This window comes from Gorilla gorilla, chromosome 11 (genome assembly GCF_029281585.2).
Source record: "Gorilla gorilla gorilla isolate KB3781 chromosome 11, NHGRI_mGorGor1-v2.1_pri, whole genome shotgun sequence".
Classification (NCBI taxonomy): Eukaryota; Metazoa; Chordata; class Mammalia; order Primates; family Hominidae; genus Gorilla; species Gorilla gorilla.
Genome location: NC_073235.2, coordinates 145387837 through 145405335, shown reverse-complemented (window position 1 = coordinate 145405335; position 17499 = coordinate 145387837). Strand labels below are relative to the sequence as shown.

Below are 17499 nucleotides of genomic sequence, written 5' to 3'. Positions count from 1 at the left end.
ACTTCTCCCTCTCCTTATACAAAGGAAGCCAATGGCCTCTATGAGGGGGAAGACATCAGCTCTCTACATTCCATGTTGCCAGTGCTCCATGAGGGTGTTCCAACCGCTCAATTTCATCAACAATCCTACTCTGTATACACATTATATAAAACTATATAATTAGGGATTTTCATAAGTAGATGAGAAATTTGAACATCAAAGAATCCAATCTGCATTCTTAGATCATTAGGTCGTGGGGAATCTCTGGAATCTTCAAGTTTAACGCAGAAATGCTTATAACTGTCAAGGGGTACATGGATATTTTACGCTACTCTTGGGAACCTGTCACTCCTGACCCCAAGCACACTGAACCCGAGGCTGCTGAAAAGGCAATATATCCAGGGATGGGAATGGAGGGTATGAGGTTTCCTTCCTTATACACTCCCTTCCCTTAATTATGCCCCCACCCAGGAAGACCAAGGTGTTTGGGCTCCTTAAATACTCGGAGGGAAATAACAGCCTCAAGTAGCAAGGATGAGCACATAGGTTAAGAGGAAGGCAGGAGGAGGGAGGGAGGAAGAGAAAGGAAGAGACATTTATTTGTAATACTATCAATGATCAATAATGTGATTTCTTGTTTTTGCATCACTTCTTCAGTATTATCAACTCTCATTCTTTGTGGCTGTGCAAATCTATTAATGTTTAGTAGTTTCACTATTAAACTCAGGAAATAGACAAAGCAGCTTTTGAGAAACACATCCAACATCTTCAGGGGCCATTAAGGGACCACCCCCTCCACCCCTACCCCTGAACAGTCTCGCAATACAGTAGGCACCTCATTTTCAGCTAAGGATGAGAAAACAGTTACATAGTCTAAGGCTGAACTGTTCATATACTACAAAGATAAAGCGGACAGGCAAACATCAGTTTCCTTGGGAAAGAAAAAGCAACTCCATAAATGCAAGAAAGTTCCAATGGCTACACTTCAACATGACCCTCCTCCCATTCTCTTGGACCTGAGGAAGGGGTTACAAGTGAGCAAGGCAAATGACATTATGTGAATACAGTTTAAACGATAACACACACGGGTAACCCAGTGCAGGAAATAATACAACTTTCCCTCCCTTGTTTTCATTTGCATTTTACTTTTATTTATTTTTGCTTTAATAATGCATATTCTGTTCACGCAAAAGGTGCAAAGGACAGAAAGCAGGAGTTTAACTTGGCTGATGAAAAATCAAGCAGGATGACATTTCTAGTTTCATGAACAACCTAAAACTACGAGAAATAGAAAAGTCACAGCTGGTACCACAGAGCACGCCCAACTTCACAGCTGTCTCCTCTTAGGACCTTTGGCTAGGGTGAGAGAAGCTTTGAAGACAGTGGCCTCTAGTGGACTTGGATAAGTGGCAGATTTTTTTTTTAATTTTTAATTTTTTTGAATCATGGTAGCTGCATCACAAAAGCTCCAATCAAGAGGGTGGTAAAAAGAAGGCACAGATCATTGCAAATACCAGACTTTCTCTTTCTCTTTTTGTAAATATACCATCATATATAAGCTAAAATTTCTCTTAGGGTGGTGGGGTTTGCTGGCAGGGAAAGGGACAGGTTGAACCTACAATTGCATATGTAATAGAATCCTAATGGGGGGACAAAGAGCGAGGCAGCTCTTAGCCTGAAGCAAAAGAAAAGGACACTCGCTTCTGACTACGCGTAGTACAAACACTAGGGAAGTCTGTGACAAAACACGATTAAAAAATCATAAAATTATAAAGCTTGTAAACGAATAATCTGAAATTACATTTTATTAATGGAAAATATCATCAAAATAGTACCACTATGGACTAAGCTGCCTGAGTTTTCATTTCGCATTGAGATCTCAGAGTAGAAAAGCCTTTAGCACAATTTTGCTCTGTGTAAGTCACAACGAGTGCCAGCCCCAGGACTAAACCCTGGGGAAGATTCTCCTCTTGGATGGAATTTGTGTTGTGCTATCAAGACTTTTGTGCTAATCTTTCAAACAGGGACATTTTGAGGCAAACCTTTAATCTTTTGGCACAAGATTATTTTGGCTGGGGCAGAAAATTTGAGTCTCGGACTCAGGATGAATAATGTGACATTTCATTGATCAAGTATTCATTTTGATTGTAGAGCTTTCTTTATGTCGTTCACTTCCATCTAGAAAGAGAAAAATAAGAATGGAACAAAGTCATAATGAATTGGCTGGTTTTATAGAAGCTGAAAGATTATCAACCTGGTCGACTGAAAGAAAACAATCAATCTGACAATTTTAAAGGTGACATGACATCTGAATAGACAATCAACAGCAATGCCAGAAGTGACATCAACACAGAACAGGCACACAGACACGAGGCACTAGGAAATGGTGCACATTTTGATTCTCAGGCTGCCAGGCTGCAAAGTTTGTCAAAAGCAGCAATAATTCCAGTTTCTTAGCCAGAGGGTAGAGCAGGCGGTCCTAACAGGCTGGGCCATCTGGCAGTGTTGGAAGGCAGCTGTGGTTGGCTCAAGGGGGTGTCTGTCAGCACCCCCAAAATGATGGCAAGCAGCTACCTATCCTTTGTTAAGCAGCATGGGTCCCCATCACCACAAGGGTGCCAACTGGATGAAAGCTAAAAGTCTACCTTCGGTCAATCAGAACTCCCACTCATTCTCTGCCATTTGGTAACAGCAGTGTTGAATCAGAGGCTACAGGGGACAGAGCTCTAACACCCTGGCAGGACAGAAATGGCCATCACTGAGAAATCAAGAGCAAATGCCCCCGAACGTGGACAGCTGTGGCCCCTGGAGCCACAGTGACCACATATAATGAGGCCTCTTGGAAATGGAGGTGGGAGAGGGGCTTTTTACAGAGATGTTTAAGATAAATTCCAGGCTGGGTGCGGTGGCTCACACCTGTAATCCCAGCACTTTGGGAGGCTGAGGCAGGCGGATCACCTGAGGTCAGGAGATCGAGACCATCCTGGCTAACACAGTGAAACCCCGTCTCTACTAAAAATACAAAAAATTAGCCAGGTGTGGTGGCACATGCCTGTAGTCCCAGCTAATCGGGAGTCTGAGGCAGGAGAATTGCTTGAACCCGGGAGGCAGAGGTTGCAGGGAGCCAAAATGGCGCCATTGCACTCCAGCCTGGGTCACAGAGCGAGACTCCGTCTCAAAAAGAAAAAAAAAAAAAGATAAATTCCAAATGAGAAACCCAATTTGGGGCACATTTCCTAGTGTTTCCCTTCCCCAAGACTTCCTGGGGAAACGATATGTAGTAAGCCCATACGATTCTAAGAAGATGGTCACAGGAAATGTATCCAGATCTGCAGAGAGGTGACAATCATTTATTTTTGAAATAAAAGCCCTGACAATGTCCTGCTCCACTGAGCCTAGGACTCACGGGCAGCAGAACCCAAAGGGACGCACCTGCAACCGAAGCCGGATTTTCTTCTCTTCATCCAACTCAGACAATAACTGTTTAATCTCTCGTCTGAAAAGCAAATGGCAATGAAATTAACCAAAATCCCAGACTTCCTTCATCAGAGATCAGAAATCTCTTATTATCACTACAAAATCCATCTGATCCTTTTTTACAAAGAAACTGTGGACAAAACATCATTATTTTCTTTGCATTGTTACTGCTTAAAATTTGTTTCAGACAGTAAGGCTCACCATTATTCTGGGGCCCCTAAAATATGTAGCCAGCAACTGGTGGGTGCGGAAGTGATCTTTGAAATCCCTTAGTCCAAACTTCTCTCAAAAGGATAAGATGGGGAAACTGAGGCCCAGCGTGGTGGCCTGACTTGCCCAATTACTAGACTTCACGTAACCTGTCAGAATATGACAGGTTCATATTCTGTCATCTTCCCCATAACCATTCCTTTATTACAAAATCACTGGGCTTTAAATGTACTTATTATAATTTTTTTTTTGAGACAGGGGCTTGCTCTATTGTTCAGGCTGAAGTGCAGTGGCACGATCACAGGTCACTGCAGCCTCAACCTCCCAAACTCAAGCGATCCTCCTGCCTCAGCCTCCTGAGTAGCTAGGACTATAAGCGCACACTACCATGCCAGGCCAATTTTTAAAATTATTTTTGTAGAGATGGGGGTCTATGTTGCCCAGGCTGGTCTTGAACTCCTGGGCTCTAGCAATCCTCCTGCCTTGGCCTCCCAAAGTGCTAGGATTACAGACATGAACCACTAAGCCTGGCTCTTCTTGTAATTTTTATTGCAGATGTTTTTACCACTCCATATATATTTCCTTTATTTTATTTATTTATTTATTTATTTTCCTTATTATTATTTTTTGAGATGGAGTCTCACTCTGTTGCCCAGGCTGGAGTTCAGTGGGGTGATCTCGGCTCACGGCAACCTCTGCCTCCTGGGTTCAAGCGATTCTCCTGCCTCAGCCTCCCGAGGAGCTGGGATTACAGGCACACACCACCATGCCTGGCTAATTTTTGTATTTTTAGTAGAGACGGGGTTTCATCATGTTGGCCAGGCTGGTCCCGAACCCCTCACCTCAGGTGATCAGCCCACCTCAGCCTCCCAAAGTGCTAGGATTACAGGCATAAGCCACCACACCTGGCCTATTTCCTTTATTTTCAATAGGGTTTTTAATTGCTGAAAGGTTACTGGTATGTTTTCATGGATTCTCACAAAATCCTACACAGTAAGTCCCAAAAACTTGGGGGTAAAATAATTGGAGTAACGGTATGGCAATCATGTCTTAGAGAAACTGGCATGACTTAGGATCCACGGCCTAATGCCCTTTCCAACATGAAAAATAATGAAGTGCACAGCACTAACCATCCCACAAAGTTAGGGCTTTATACTTAGGACACTGCAACCATCCAAACACTGGGCAGAGAGCTGTCCTCCATTTTCAGGTATCCAACCCTCCATTTTACATGCATATTTTTACAGACTGGATTGGAAAATCAAGAAACAAAGATGCCTGAGACACCACAGTAAAATAAGGTGGAAGTTATATTGCATTTTCTCACTTCGGATGAGCACGATGATGGTCCCTATTCTCTGGGGCAGTGTCCCAGCTCTGCTGTCAACATACTGGGTTTATATCACAACGAATATGAACTAGTTGTGATTCATTACTGTATTTATTTAAGCACACATCATGCACCCATATCTCAGTGGGTACTACTTAGGGATTAGGAAGGAAGAAGGTGAGACTCCAAGCAAATGCTCCAACCCCAGGAGACTGGCAGGCAAAGCCTCAAGCAGTCCAGCTGTGGGGAGTTAATTGGGGAAAGCAGTCCAAAGAAAGTCACTAAGTCTTGAACTAGTGAAATGAAAATGAGCGTAAGTCTATGAGGAGGAAGAAACACAGGGGAATTGACAGAGAAAAGCCAGAGAAAAGCAGGGAGGTGAGAACCAGCTTATTTGGGGATAAGGAGAGCTGGTGTGGACTTGAGTTGAAGGCTAACAGGAAACTGACATGAAGAACTAATACAAGAGACTAGTAGGGACCCACTGACCCTGGGCACGAAGGCCAGACTGACGTAGGCAGCAAAAGGCAGGCTTTGGAAGAGAGGCCACTGTGGGGTGTTGACTCAAGAGATGTTGGCCGGGGAAAGACAATTCCCACCAACTATTTGCAGGCTTCACAGTGGGGGAGAAACATGGTGTGGCAGCCCGGAAGCACAGGGCATTTCAGATGTTGCAGGCACCTCTCAGAGGGTCCAAACGGCTAAAGCCCTGAATTCAAGCCAGTCTGATGCCATGATGGTCCTGTTCAGAAGGCAATAACCAATGCTCTGGGGTATCCTGGGGCCTCTGGGATGTCCTGTCTAGGAAAGGGACACAGGTCACCTGGACGTGGATGGGGCCTTTGGGTACCCAAATGAGTAACCTCCAGAGCCAGATAGGAGCTGGGGACTTTAAGGGGTTAGAGGTAGCCTGGCTGGCCCCAGGATTCCTTCTCAAGTACCATCTGTCAGTCCTGTATATTAATCTGATGGATCTCTTCCAGGCTGGGGTAAGTCCAAGAGGCTTCAATTCCCTCCCAGCCTGAGTGGAACAGAACCCGCTTAGAGCCACATTACTCAAAGCGAATTCCATGGAACCCTCATCCTAGGATGCTCTGGAAAAAAAAGGTTCTGTGATTAAGCAGGTGTGGGACACCTTGCATATGCTATCCTCTCCATCCTCCCAATGCAAAGCGAAGGCTCTGAAGAGCCCTTCAGAAAAGAACTTAAGTTTGCTTAACCCAGTTATCCCCCCAAAGTGACCACAAAACACATTAGGGCCCTCAAGCCACGTAGAGGGAGGCAGGTGACAGGGCTTCTGCTGACCTCAGACTGGCAGAGGGCTTCATCGCTGTAAGTCTCTGGCTGCATCTCCTGTCACCACCTCAGGCACCTCCAATCCAAGGAGGCCAGTCATCTGGGGATGTGTTGACCTCACTAGGCTGCCCCGTGTGGCCAGGAATCAACATGATGTTTTCGCTGCTGGAGTAGTGTGCTCTTGGCAATCCTAAATCATCGTTCAAAATCCTACCCGGGAAATAACTCTTTGAGGTACCTCCCTTGATTCTCTCAAGAAACAGCTAACTGATCCCTAAACTCCTCGAGCCTCAGTTTACTCAGAGCAGTGCCTCCCTACTTTTTTTTTTTTTTAGACGGAGTCTCGCTCTGTCACCCATGCTGGAGTGCAGTGGCGCAATCTTGGCTCACTGCAACCTCCTCCTCCTGGGTTCAAGCAATTCTCCTGCCTCAGCCTCCCAAGTGGCTGGGATTACAGGTGCAAGCCACCACGGCCAACTAATTTTTTTGTATTTTTAGTAGAGACAGGGTTTCGCCATGTTGGCCAGGCTAGTCTCAAACTCCTGACCTCAGGTGATTCACCTGCCTTGGCCTCCCAAAGTGCTGAGATTACAGGCATGAGCCACCATGCCCATTCTCTACTTCTAATCCTCCTATGGGCTTTGTCATTGCAAACCACATCCTGGATGATAATGATGTATGATACTTATTTTTGTGTCCAGGTCTTTCTCCTCAACAAAGTGCTCCTTGAGGATTAGAGATGTGGCGAGAGTGTGTGTGCAGCCATGCAGGAAGAAAGACCCCCACTGCCCCGCCCCGCCCACTGCAGTCTCATGGTGAGAACATCTTACTCAGTGTAAAATCTTGGGCTTCAAGATTCCCTACATCTTCTTCATACATTACTTGTACCTCAATGCAGGCCAACTGCTTCATCTGGCAGCTAAGTGAAGAAATTGCCATTTTTCTGTTGCAAGAGGAAAAGCTAGCTGTTGAGCTTATTTAAGAAGTGGTTCATGTACATACTGTATTTTATGGGGGATTTAAATGCTTTTCTTCTTAGCAGCCTGCTGAGAGCATCAGTCCCTGCAATGGACTCATCCCTCTATGCCCCATGGCCAGCCCGTGCCCTTCCTGCACACAGTAAGTCCAGCAAAAACATGCAGCAAAATTTAGGTATAAATTAAGACTCTCGGGGTCTACACGCACTCCCACCATTGCTGCCACCATCACCGGGGAGACCAGGCCCGCCCTCCAAGGCAGGCTGGGATCCATGCTTTCAGAACTAGGTGCTGGCCTGGCAGAGAGCAACCTGGGTGACGGCCCCCAAGAGTCCCCAGGCACTCACTTCTGCTGGTCCTTCATGGTCTCGATGATGCTCCTCAGCTCGCGGACCTGTGTCCTTAGCTCCTCCACGGCCGCCTGGCTGCTGGCCGCAGGCTCCATCTTTGGTTTTCCTTCCGTGTCGAACAGAGACGGGGAGTTGGCTCTGTGTCCAGCTGTTTCCAAAGAGGATGACAGGGGGGAGGGCGCCGCTGAGGACAGAGGGGCTGGCCCACCGCCACCTGCTGCCATGGTCCCTGGCTTGGGCGGCAGGGATGCTTTGTTGTCAGACACCTGTGACGAGGGAAGGCAGGGAGGGTTCAGGGCCGGGGATTTGTGTGCTGCGTCTTTGTCCTGGTTAGTCAAACTCTCCGTTAACACCACTGTCCCCGCCTCTCTCCACACACTCCATTCACTTGTTCCTTCATCCACAAGCCACCAAGGGCCTGCTTGGTACAGGCATTTCCCCCTTACTCACATGCTGCCTTCTATGTATTTTAAATGTGACCTTCTTTCTGGACAGAGAGTTTCCGACTGGTTCAATATACACATTGAGATGCCCAACTACTTGCCAGGCACCACAAACTCTGAAGTGAACAAGACATGCCTTAATAGGCATTCTCCTGGTCTCCAGGGAGCTCAGAACCCAGTGGGGCGCAGACAGACAGACAGACCAACGCACTGAGATGGGGGGACGACTGCATAGAGGGAGGTGAGCATACAGAGCTCCAGAAACACAGAAAAGGGGCCAGCCATCCAGACGGGCAGGCATCGCAAGCAGGTGCTGACAGTCCCGTCTTGGAGGAGGACCAAGAAGTAGCCAGAGGAAAGGAGGGGCGCTTAGAGAAAGAAGCTGCAGCGGGAGGGAACACGCCAGGCAAAGGTCTAGAGACCGCAGAGAAAAATGCATTGGTGGGAAGTACTGCTAGACCGTCAAAGGGGGCAAGAGAGGGCCTTGGGGGCAGAGCTAAGGCTGGGAAGTACAAGCGGCTAGGTGAAAGGGTGAGAGGAGGGCACACGGTGCTGAGGACCATGCTGGCTGCAGAAAGCCTGAAGGGTTGGCAGATGTGGAGCTGGAGAGAACTGCTGGGAGAGTCTTACACAACGTAAGCTAGAAGTGGTCAGGGTTGGGCCCAGGCAGTGGCTAGGAGGATAGACACAAGACAACTTTGAGTGATGTGGCAAAGGCAAGCACAGCCGACATAGAGCACCAGGCATTGTTCCCAGTGCTGGGGGCAGGAGTGGGCCAGGAGGATGGAGACCCTGCCCTCATGAAACAGACGCCTTGTGAGCAGGGAGATGTGGTCCTGGACAGGATGCAGAGGGTGGAGGAGGAAGGACAGATCAGGGACCACGGGTGTGGTGCACACACCAGGCATCGAGATTGTACCTTTCATGGGAGAAACAGCAGATTGAAGAATCAGATAATGATTTCCGTTTTTGACACATTGGATTTTAGGAGCCCTCAGTGACTGGGAAAGAGGGGAGGAAGAGGGGATGAAGCAGAAGACAGGCCTGGAGGAGAGTCCAGAAGGAACGAAGTGGTTGCATGCGTGGGTGAAGGGTGCTGAGAGGAAAACTGGGTGGAGTCCACTTGGTGGAGCCAGGGAGACAGAAAGCTGCTCCTGGCAGATGAGCACCTGGATGGGAGGTGAAGGTGTGGCCTGCAAGTTTAGGACTCTCTTTCCAGAAACTTGGTTAAGGCAGGAAGATGGGAGAGAGGGAGCATGCTCATGCGGAAGCTTCAGGGGGAGGTGGGATCAGGGAAGGGCTCTGTTCACTTTCCAGGACTGGGGAGACCCTAAGCTGCACGATACGCTGAGAGAAAGAGCCAGCGAAGGGCCAGGCTGAAGATGGAGGAGACTGGCGGGGGAGGCCTGATGGAGAAGTGTCCTGAGGAGGCCAGGAGGGCCGAGGAAGAAGGACAGTCATGGGCGAGAGAGAAGAGGGGTGCCCAGTAGGCCCCTGGGGGAGAAGGCACCAACAAGGGAGCTGGGAGGCAGGTGGCGAGGAGGGAAAAGAGTGGGACAGGATGTTGGGAGGCGGGGGCGATGAGCAGCAGGGCAGAAGTAGAGGCTGGTGGTGAAGCTTGGCAACGCGGCCGTGAGACTCCCTCCAGCAGCAGGTACCCAGCAGGCTACCCCAGCGCAGGAGCCAAAAGGGGCTTGGCTGGCATGGCGAGGAGGCAGAGTCTGGATTCAGGCTGTGCTAGAGGGAGAGACTGGGCAGAGAAAGCCAAAAGCAGATGGGCCATCATTCCCAGCCTCTCTGCTCGCCTTTTTTCTGCCAAGTTACCATTGAGGAAAAGTGCTCTCTGCTGCCAGGAATAGCGCTCCGCCAGCCTGTGCATTATCATTAGTAGGAGTCAGAGTAAGAGGGAAGAGGAACTGACATTTCTGGAGCAATGAGCTCATGCCGGACACCGGCTAGACAATTTGAGCAACGATCGGTTGGCACAAGCATTTTACCAAGCAGAAAACTGAGGCTTAGAGAAGTGGCTGAGTAGTTCCCCAAGACTCATAGGTAATAACTGGCAGAACAGGAGATCAATTCCCTATCAACTGGATCCCTCAAGTCCAGCACTGCGACTGTGGCTGCCTGAGTCTGAAGATTCGCACTCTCCTGTCCTCTCCTTTGCTTGTCACCTATTCCTGGGCTTTTGCCTTTTCCTGTTGCCCATCCTGCATCCTTGCGGACCTCCCATACTCCTGTGACCCACCAATGCCTTTGCACTGACTGACTTCCAGACACTTCTTGAATCAATGCTTCTCTTGGCATTTCCTATATGACACGCTCTCCCGGCCCATTTCGGCTACTGAGCAATTTTAAAGCCCTCACAGAGTATAGGCCACCGCCCTCCCTGATCAAATTAGTTCAAGTGGAATTTCTAGAAGCACTGAAGAGCACAACATGACAACTCCGGGGAAGTGAAATAGGCTAATGGGATACAACTGTGTAAATCAGAACCACGAAAACCCACTGTCCACCAGTAGATGTCACTGTAGAGACACCCCAGGGATGTCAAATGAAACTATACCTACGGTCACCAGAAAAAACGGGTCTAAATGCAATTTCTGCAGATGGAATCCTTTTATAAAGAAAGAATGCTTCGGTTTTTGAATAATTACAACTGATCTGTTGTATAGGATCACGTTTTGCTTACTGTATCAGATTTTTCAGAAAATCTATACATGTAAATTCTTAAATCTATGGAGAAGGAAAATTCCACGGTAACCTTTGATTTCTTTGTGCTATTCCTGCTTCAAGTGACTATAGTTTTCTGCTTTTAGACAGAAAGAAGTTGCTAATATTCAGAGAAAATAATTCCAATTGACTTGGTTTTCTTAGTGGGAGAAAATGGAATTTTAAAATCTTGGTTCGTATTCATAGGAAGAGAATTTGCACAAGATGCTCCTCAAAAGTTACATGCAGTAGCTAAAAGTTAAATGTCTTCCTTGTTTCTCATAAACTAATAAAGTATCTGTACTATTCTCTGGGCATGGAATAAAATTAAAGTGTTTTTAGACTATAAATTTATCATAGAATGTGACTCCAAATCAATTTTCTTTAAGAGACCACATTAGTTATTTATATTTATGATCTTCCAACCATAATTTGTGACCAGCTTTGAACATAAAAGACAAGATCTGTGGGCAGAGGGCACAGCATTTAATATATTTAATGTCTTCTCTCTAGATGCCTCAAGGCTTTTTAAATTGTTCTGGTTGTGGTGATGGTGGTAGTGTGTGAAGGTATTTGTGAATGTGTGTGTGATGGTATGAAGAGGAGATCAAACCACAAGAGAACAACATGGGAAATAAACAACTGAACTTGTATCTCAGGGATTCTGCCTAGTTTCGGAGACTGCAACATGCCTTGGGGATTTTGATGAGTAACAGAATCGCTGTCACTGAAGAATGACAAACACCTGCACTGTTTGTGTATCTTTGTTTGGTTTATAACCCATCATTAGCACATGCATGAAATGACAGGGACACCCTCGCCATGGCTGGTGACTCACTTGGGATATGGTAACAGTCTTGGAAGTTTTCTTTGACGCATCCACTCCTCTGTGCGCAAGTGAAATGTGTTCCTCCTTATCCTCTTCGGGACTTGGGGAGTCGAAGATATCAGGGCTTGAAAGGGATGACTGATAAAGCCAAAAGAAAATGCTTTTGTCAGAATTACACCTTAGCTGACACCACTTTCGTTAATATAATGCTGTATGCTTTCCAAAGCACTCGACACTGCTATTTTGTCTTCTCACGATAACCCTGTGAGGCAAAAAAGTGTGCTGTTATCCACGCGCTCAAGTCACATAGCTGATTAGTGGCAGAACTGCGACTAAGAAGCAAGGTTTCCTAAACCAGGGATCTTGCCACTGATGTCCATCAATCACTTCATCCTTGCAAGCATCCATCGTCCATCCTTTCCTGCTCCTTCCTCTAAACATTTGCTACCATGTGCCAAGCAGTGAGCTTGTACTGCAGACTTAGTGACATGCCACACAGGATGCCTGCCCTCACAGGGCTGACAGTCTACCAGGGAAGAACACACAGGTCAACAAGAGGCTGCTCTAATCTGCCTCTCCTCCATTCCCTCCTCTTCCTTTTCCTTGACCTTTTCCATGATCACTAAATCTGCTGCATACGGAAGTGCCCTAAAGGATGTGTCTGAGAGAAAACCATTTCCAGGGATAAGGGCTCACCAGGCTTGTGGTCCAGTGACCAGTGTTTCCTCAGCTTGAAAGCACAGCCCTGCTCGCTAGTGCAACAAGCTCATATCTCCTTTCGTACCTGCTGCTAAATCTCTGCCCTCATTATTGCTGACAGTCAACATTCATTTTGGAGTCTGTATTGCTATAGTATATTTACAGAATGGCAGCATCTTTTGGTAAAATATAGGACGACACCCCTGTTCTTTCTGCCTCACTGTGAAGATCACTATAAAGATAAAAAAGCCAGATGAGGCCAGATGCAGTGGCTCATGACCGTAATCCCAACACGGGGATTATGAGGCGGGAGGATCTCTTGAGCCCAGGAATTTGGGACCAGCCTGGGCAACATGGCGAAACTCCGTCTCTACGAAAAATACAAAAATTAGCCAGGCATGGTGGTGTGCACCTGGAGTCCCAGCTACTCGGGAGGCTAAGGTGGAAGGATCACTTGAGCCCCGGAGGTCGAGGGTGCAGTGAGCCATTGACATTGCACCACTGCACTCCAGCCTGGACAAAAGAGTGGGGACCCTGTCTGGAAAAAAAAAAAAATTCTGGACCAATTCACTGGAATTCACTTGGTCACAGATGATCACTGGGCTAGAATTTCCCTATTTTGGAACAAAGCAAATTAAAATAAGAGTTCCTATAGCAAGGAATCCTTTATAATGAAGAATCTTCCACAGATCTCTTTGAGCAAGCTCATCTTCAGCTTCATCTCTATGCTTTCTACCCTGGTGGTAGAAAAACAGTCCCATTTAAAGTCACCACTTGGCGTCATTATAGAAAAATTACACCCAAAAATATCGTATGTTTTCTTCTGTTTACTTAAGGCAGAAACCTAATGCATTTTAGGGAATTTTTAAGCAAATTTTTCAATTTAACAGGTTTTATTTGTTAATCTTCATTTAATCTGAAAATTCAATTACCTAGAATAACGTTTCCCCCACCACCAAGCCTTCTTATTAATCTAGGCTTAACTGCTTAGCCACCATACCATGCCTGAATCCTTTCATTTTGAGATTTTATTCAAAAAGCCAGTTCCCTCCATTACAACCTAGAGTTCATGAGCTGCCAATCAAAGCTTGCTCTTTGAGTCCTATAAACATAAAGAACTTCAGCTAGGGTCAGAGGCCCCAGGCTGGGGAATCATGACTGGTGCATTTCCTCCATCATTTCCCCCAGTGGCCTTTGAGGAATACGCCCATATCCACTAAGCCTCCACTTGCCTATGAAAAATCCACAGGTGCTAACTGAAGAAGAGTAAATAGGAATTCAATGTACACATCCAAGTAGGGATGAATGGGAATGAAGAGAATATAATATTTATACTTTAAAGCACAAATATATCCTTTTGTTTTAAGTCTGCAAATGAAATCACTTCATATAAAATGCCAAACTTCGAGTCATTGTGCCGTAAGCTTCCTGCAGGCAGTGACCATGTGCTTTTCATTCCAGTTGTATCTTTGGTACCTGGCACAGTGCCGAGCCCATAGGGGATAGATGTCTATAAAGAGTTGTTGAATGAATGAACAACTGTGTAGTCCGAAGGCAGTGAAGATGATATGTCCTCACCACATCCCCCAAATACATACGAACTCTCAGGCATGGGATGTATGGACCAAAGGTGGGACAAGAGATGGTAATTTAAACCTTTCTGTAATTCTGGAAGTCACAAGGCTCTCTAGACCTTGAAAAGTTGGGAAGAATTTGGAAGGAAGACAAAAATGATCAAGGATTTACAGAGAAGATGGAGGAGGTAGGATTGAAAAACAAAATATAGAGATACTAAGAACCAACTAAACAGGTCGTGGGTATAAGAGGGGTGTTGGGGTGGGGTGTGAAGAGGTGAGAGGGAGAAGGGAAAGAAGGTGGTGTTGACAGAGAAGTCTGTATAACAATAAAAAAAGTCAGCTACCTTTAAAAGTGTTTCACCCAAAAAGTTGTCAATGCAGTTAGGTTTTTCATACTAAGAGGAAAAATAGGATGACTCAAACCATACTTCCATACTCTAGATATGAGAGAAGAGGTTCCAAGGAAGTGACATTCTTTTTCTTCTAAATGATGACACCTTAGGTGGGATCAGTGATGACATGAAAATAGGAAGTGTCCTGGGAAACCTGCAAAAGGTTAATTCCTTGGTTTATCTGGGTAGAGGTTATAAGGACTTAGACTCACTGGAACAAGGCAATGTGCTATATGGAAATAAAGAGAGAGAGAGAGAGAGAGAGAGAGATCGAACTTATACACAAACACAACTTGTGGAAGGTGAGCTTGGAGGGGACAGAACAACCTGTGGCAAAAGCAAAGCATACATTTCCCTTTGACCCACTTCCAGAAAATTTTTACCCAAGTCAATAATTTTAGAGCAGCATCAAGATTTTTCTGCAGTGGCATTCATTTGAGTGTTGTTTATAATGAGGAACTGGAAACAACATAAATGCCCAATAACAATACATTGGCTAAACGCTCACATACTCATAGGTTAGAAAAATGGGCAGCCATGAAATGTGATATCAGGGAAGAATGTGTCATGACTGGGGAGAAAGGCACACAACAGAAGAGGAGAAAAGCAAGTTTCACAACGATGCGTACTACGTAATCCTATTTGTGAAGAAATAATTTTATATATACAAATAATTTTTTTTAGAAAAGCTAAGGCTGTATGACAAAAAGTTAACGGTTCTTTGCACTGGGGAGCAGGATTACAGATAACTTTCTTCTTTACACATTTTGTAGTTCAAATTTGGTACAATAAACGTGTAATAGGTTTGCAATAAAAAGTCATTCAAAACGACCAAAACAAAAATCTTCTATGGGTTATCCTGAGTGTTCCAATCAGTCTCTCCTTCATCACCAGGTGCCTCATATGTTTGAAAACAATCTCCTGAAGGTCTGTGTGGTATTCCGTGGAGGGGTACAGGCAACGGGGATTTGAGAGAGAAAGGTTCGGCTGCTGCCTGGCGCTATATAGGAGCAGATCTTTATTTAGTAAAGTTTTGTTTTGTTTACACACCAAACCAGCCTCATTCTCCTCTCCCCACCCATAAAACGTGATTTTTTTTCTTACCCATTTCATTTCAGGTTCAAATAAGAATCAGTCTGGAAGGAAAGAAAAGGAAAGTGGGAATACGGAGCACCTACCTTGCTGGCAGAAACACAAAGAACAGATAGAAAGAAATGCCGCTCAACTAAAGAAGACTGAAATCACTTTTGGTTGGCAGTGTATCTCATGGCCTCCCTCTCCCAGGTTGTCCACAAATCTGCTGCTTGCAGAAGAGTCCTTAGCTAGAGTTTCTAATCTGTCCTGCTTTTCCGCTGTAGAGAAGTAAGGGGACATACAGTTTGAGGAGACACTTACAGATGTGAGGGACTGGGACGGAGGCCGCCTCCCTGTAGCTTTTGGTCTGCTTGTGGTCGGATGACTGAGTTTCTCAGTAGATGATACCACGGAGTCAAAACCTTCTAAGTCTAAAACAAAAGTAAAACAGTTTTAAGAGCCAAAATAGGAGCAAAGACTCTTATGATATGTCATAAGCACCTCTCTTCCTCAATAATAATACTTTCTGTCTGGATTACACTTCATCTTTTACAAAGGCTGTTTACGTCCTTTGGTCATTCAATAAACAGGATTCAAACTGAATGGAATAATCATGTCCTTCTTAGTTTAACAAGCTATTGCATGGAAGAGAGAGAAACAGGATTTTTCTTTTTCCCTTCTACAGCTATATCCATAAATCTTTAAAAAGCTACAGAAAGAGGATTAGAGGAAGAATCCTCTTTTTTCCACAAATCCAAGTCCATTTTAGTAGAGAGAACACTCTGGCAGTCTTGACACAAAAGGCAGTTATTACAAGGTACAACAGCCACAAGCGAGTGGATGCCGGTCATTCATTCCAAAAGACAAGAAGAGATGGCAGTCCTGCTCCTCTGCACTTGTGACTGGTCTAGAGGCAGCTATGTAGTCCAATTTGAGTTACTGAGCAATATAGGGCAGTATACTGAGAGCCTGTGGGAAACAGATTTTTCTCTCTGTCCAGAGAGAGGCAAGTGAGAAGGCCTTTTGTGCTGCTGTTCCTCTTCTTTCCTGCTTGGGATGCTACTGTGTAAGGACAGGATGTCTGGAGCTGTGGCAGCCATCTGGTGACCATGTGGCCATCTAGTCACAGGATGGCAAGGCAGAAAAATGGAAAATGTTAACTGACAACCCCGATGGGTTGCAACCCTGGGATGATCTAGTGCCCAGACTTCTTGCCATGTGAAATTAACAAACGCCTGTTATTTCAGCCAGTTTTAATCAGATATTCTTTATTTGAAGCTAAAAACATCCTAACTGCCATAACTGCAGCTATACTGGTCCAGGACAGAGAAGTTAAAAAAAAATGATGTGCATTTCCCCTCACTTTATTTTGGGGATAATTCTTTTGCTGATGGTTATAATAAGTGATCTGGCTGTATGACAGCTTTATTCTATTAATGAACAGGCAGGTGTTGTCTGCAAACTATTTTCTTTAGTAGAATATGCAAAATCAAGCACAAGTCACTGGTCAGGAGAAGCCATTAAATTACACCTGGGATTATATTAAGTGACATTATCCTAGCACCTGATGATAACTCCTCTTATCAGGGCAAGGCAGGTATAATGAAAGGTTAACCATCCGCAGAGATGGCACAAAGGAAAACATCAGTGGTGCTCTGAAGCCAAGAGGGAGCCCATCAGCATCCAGTACCTGAATGAGGCTCATAAACACCCATCTCTCTAGCTGGGCTCAGCAGGGTGCCAGGAGGACCCTGGCCAGGGGAGGGCAAAGATTCCCCCTGCTAGAATGTGCTTCTCCAGTCCTGGCTCACTAAGCTGACCCCTCTCAGGGGCCTTCCCTTTAAGAGAACCTTATTATTATTTTTTCTTTCTTTCTTTTCTTCCCCTCCCTCCCTCTTTTTTTTTTTTTTTTTTTTTTTTTTTTTTTGACAGGGTCTTGCTCTGTCTCCCAGGCTGGAGGGCAGTGGCACAATCTTGGCTCACTGTAGCCTCAACCTCCTGGACTCAGGTGATTGTTCCATCTCAGCCTCCCTACAGGCACGCAACACCATACCTGGCTAATTTTTGTAGAAACGGGGTTTTGACATGTTGCCCAGGCTGGAGAAACTTATTTTCTTAAAAGGTTCTCCTCCAGACTCTACCCTGGGACTCTCC

The 17499-nt window shown here is 45.6% G+C and overlaps 1 protein-coding gene across 1 annotated transcript; it reads right to left on the bottom strand.

Moving 5' to 3' along the window:
* Positions 1 to 1104: 1104 nt before the first annotated feature.
* LOC129530539 (SH3 domain-containing kinase-binding protein 1-like) lies at positions 1105 to 16445 on the bottom strand. Its single transcript, XM_055377323.2, has 6 exons — positions 16286 to 16445; positions 15667 to 15782; positions 11613 to 11741; positions 7617 to 7885; positions 3412 to 3475; positions 1105 to 2157 (listed from the first exon to the last, which is right to left on the bottom strand). The coding sequence occupies exons 1-6, from the start codon at positions 16443 to 16445 to the stop codon at positions 2116 to 2118; spliced, it is 780 nt and encodes a 259-aa protein (XP_055233298.1). The 3' UTR covers positions 1105 to 2115.
* Between the last annotated feature and the right edge of the window lie 1054 nt (positions 16446 to 17499).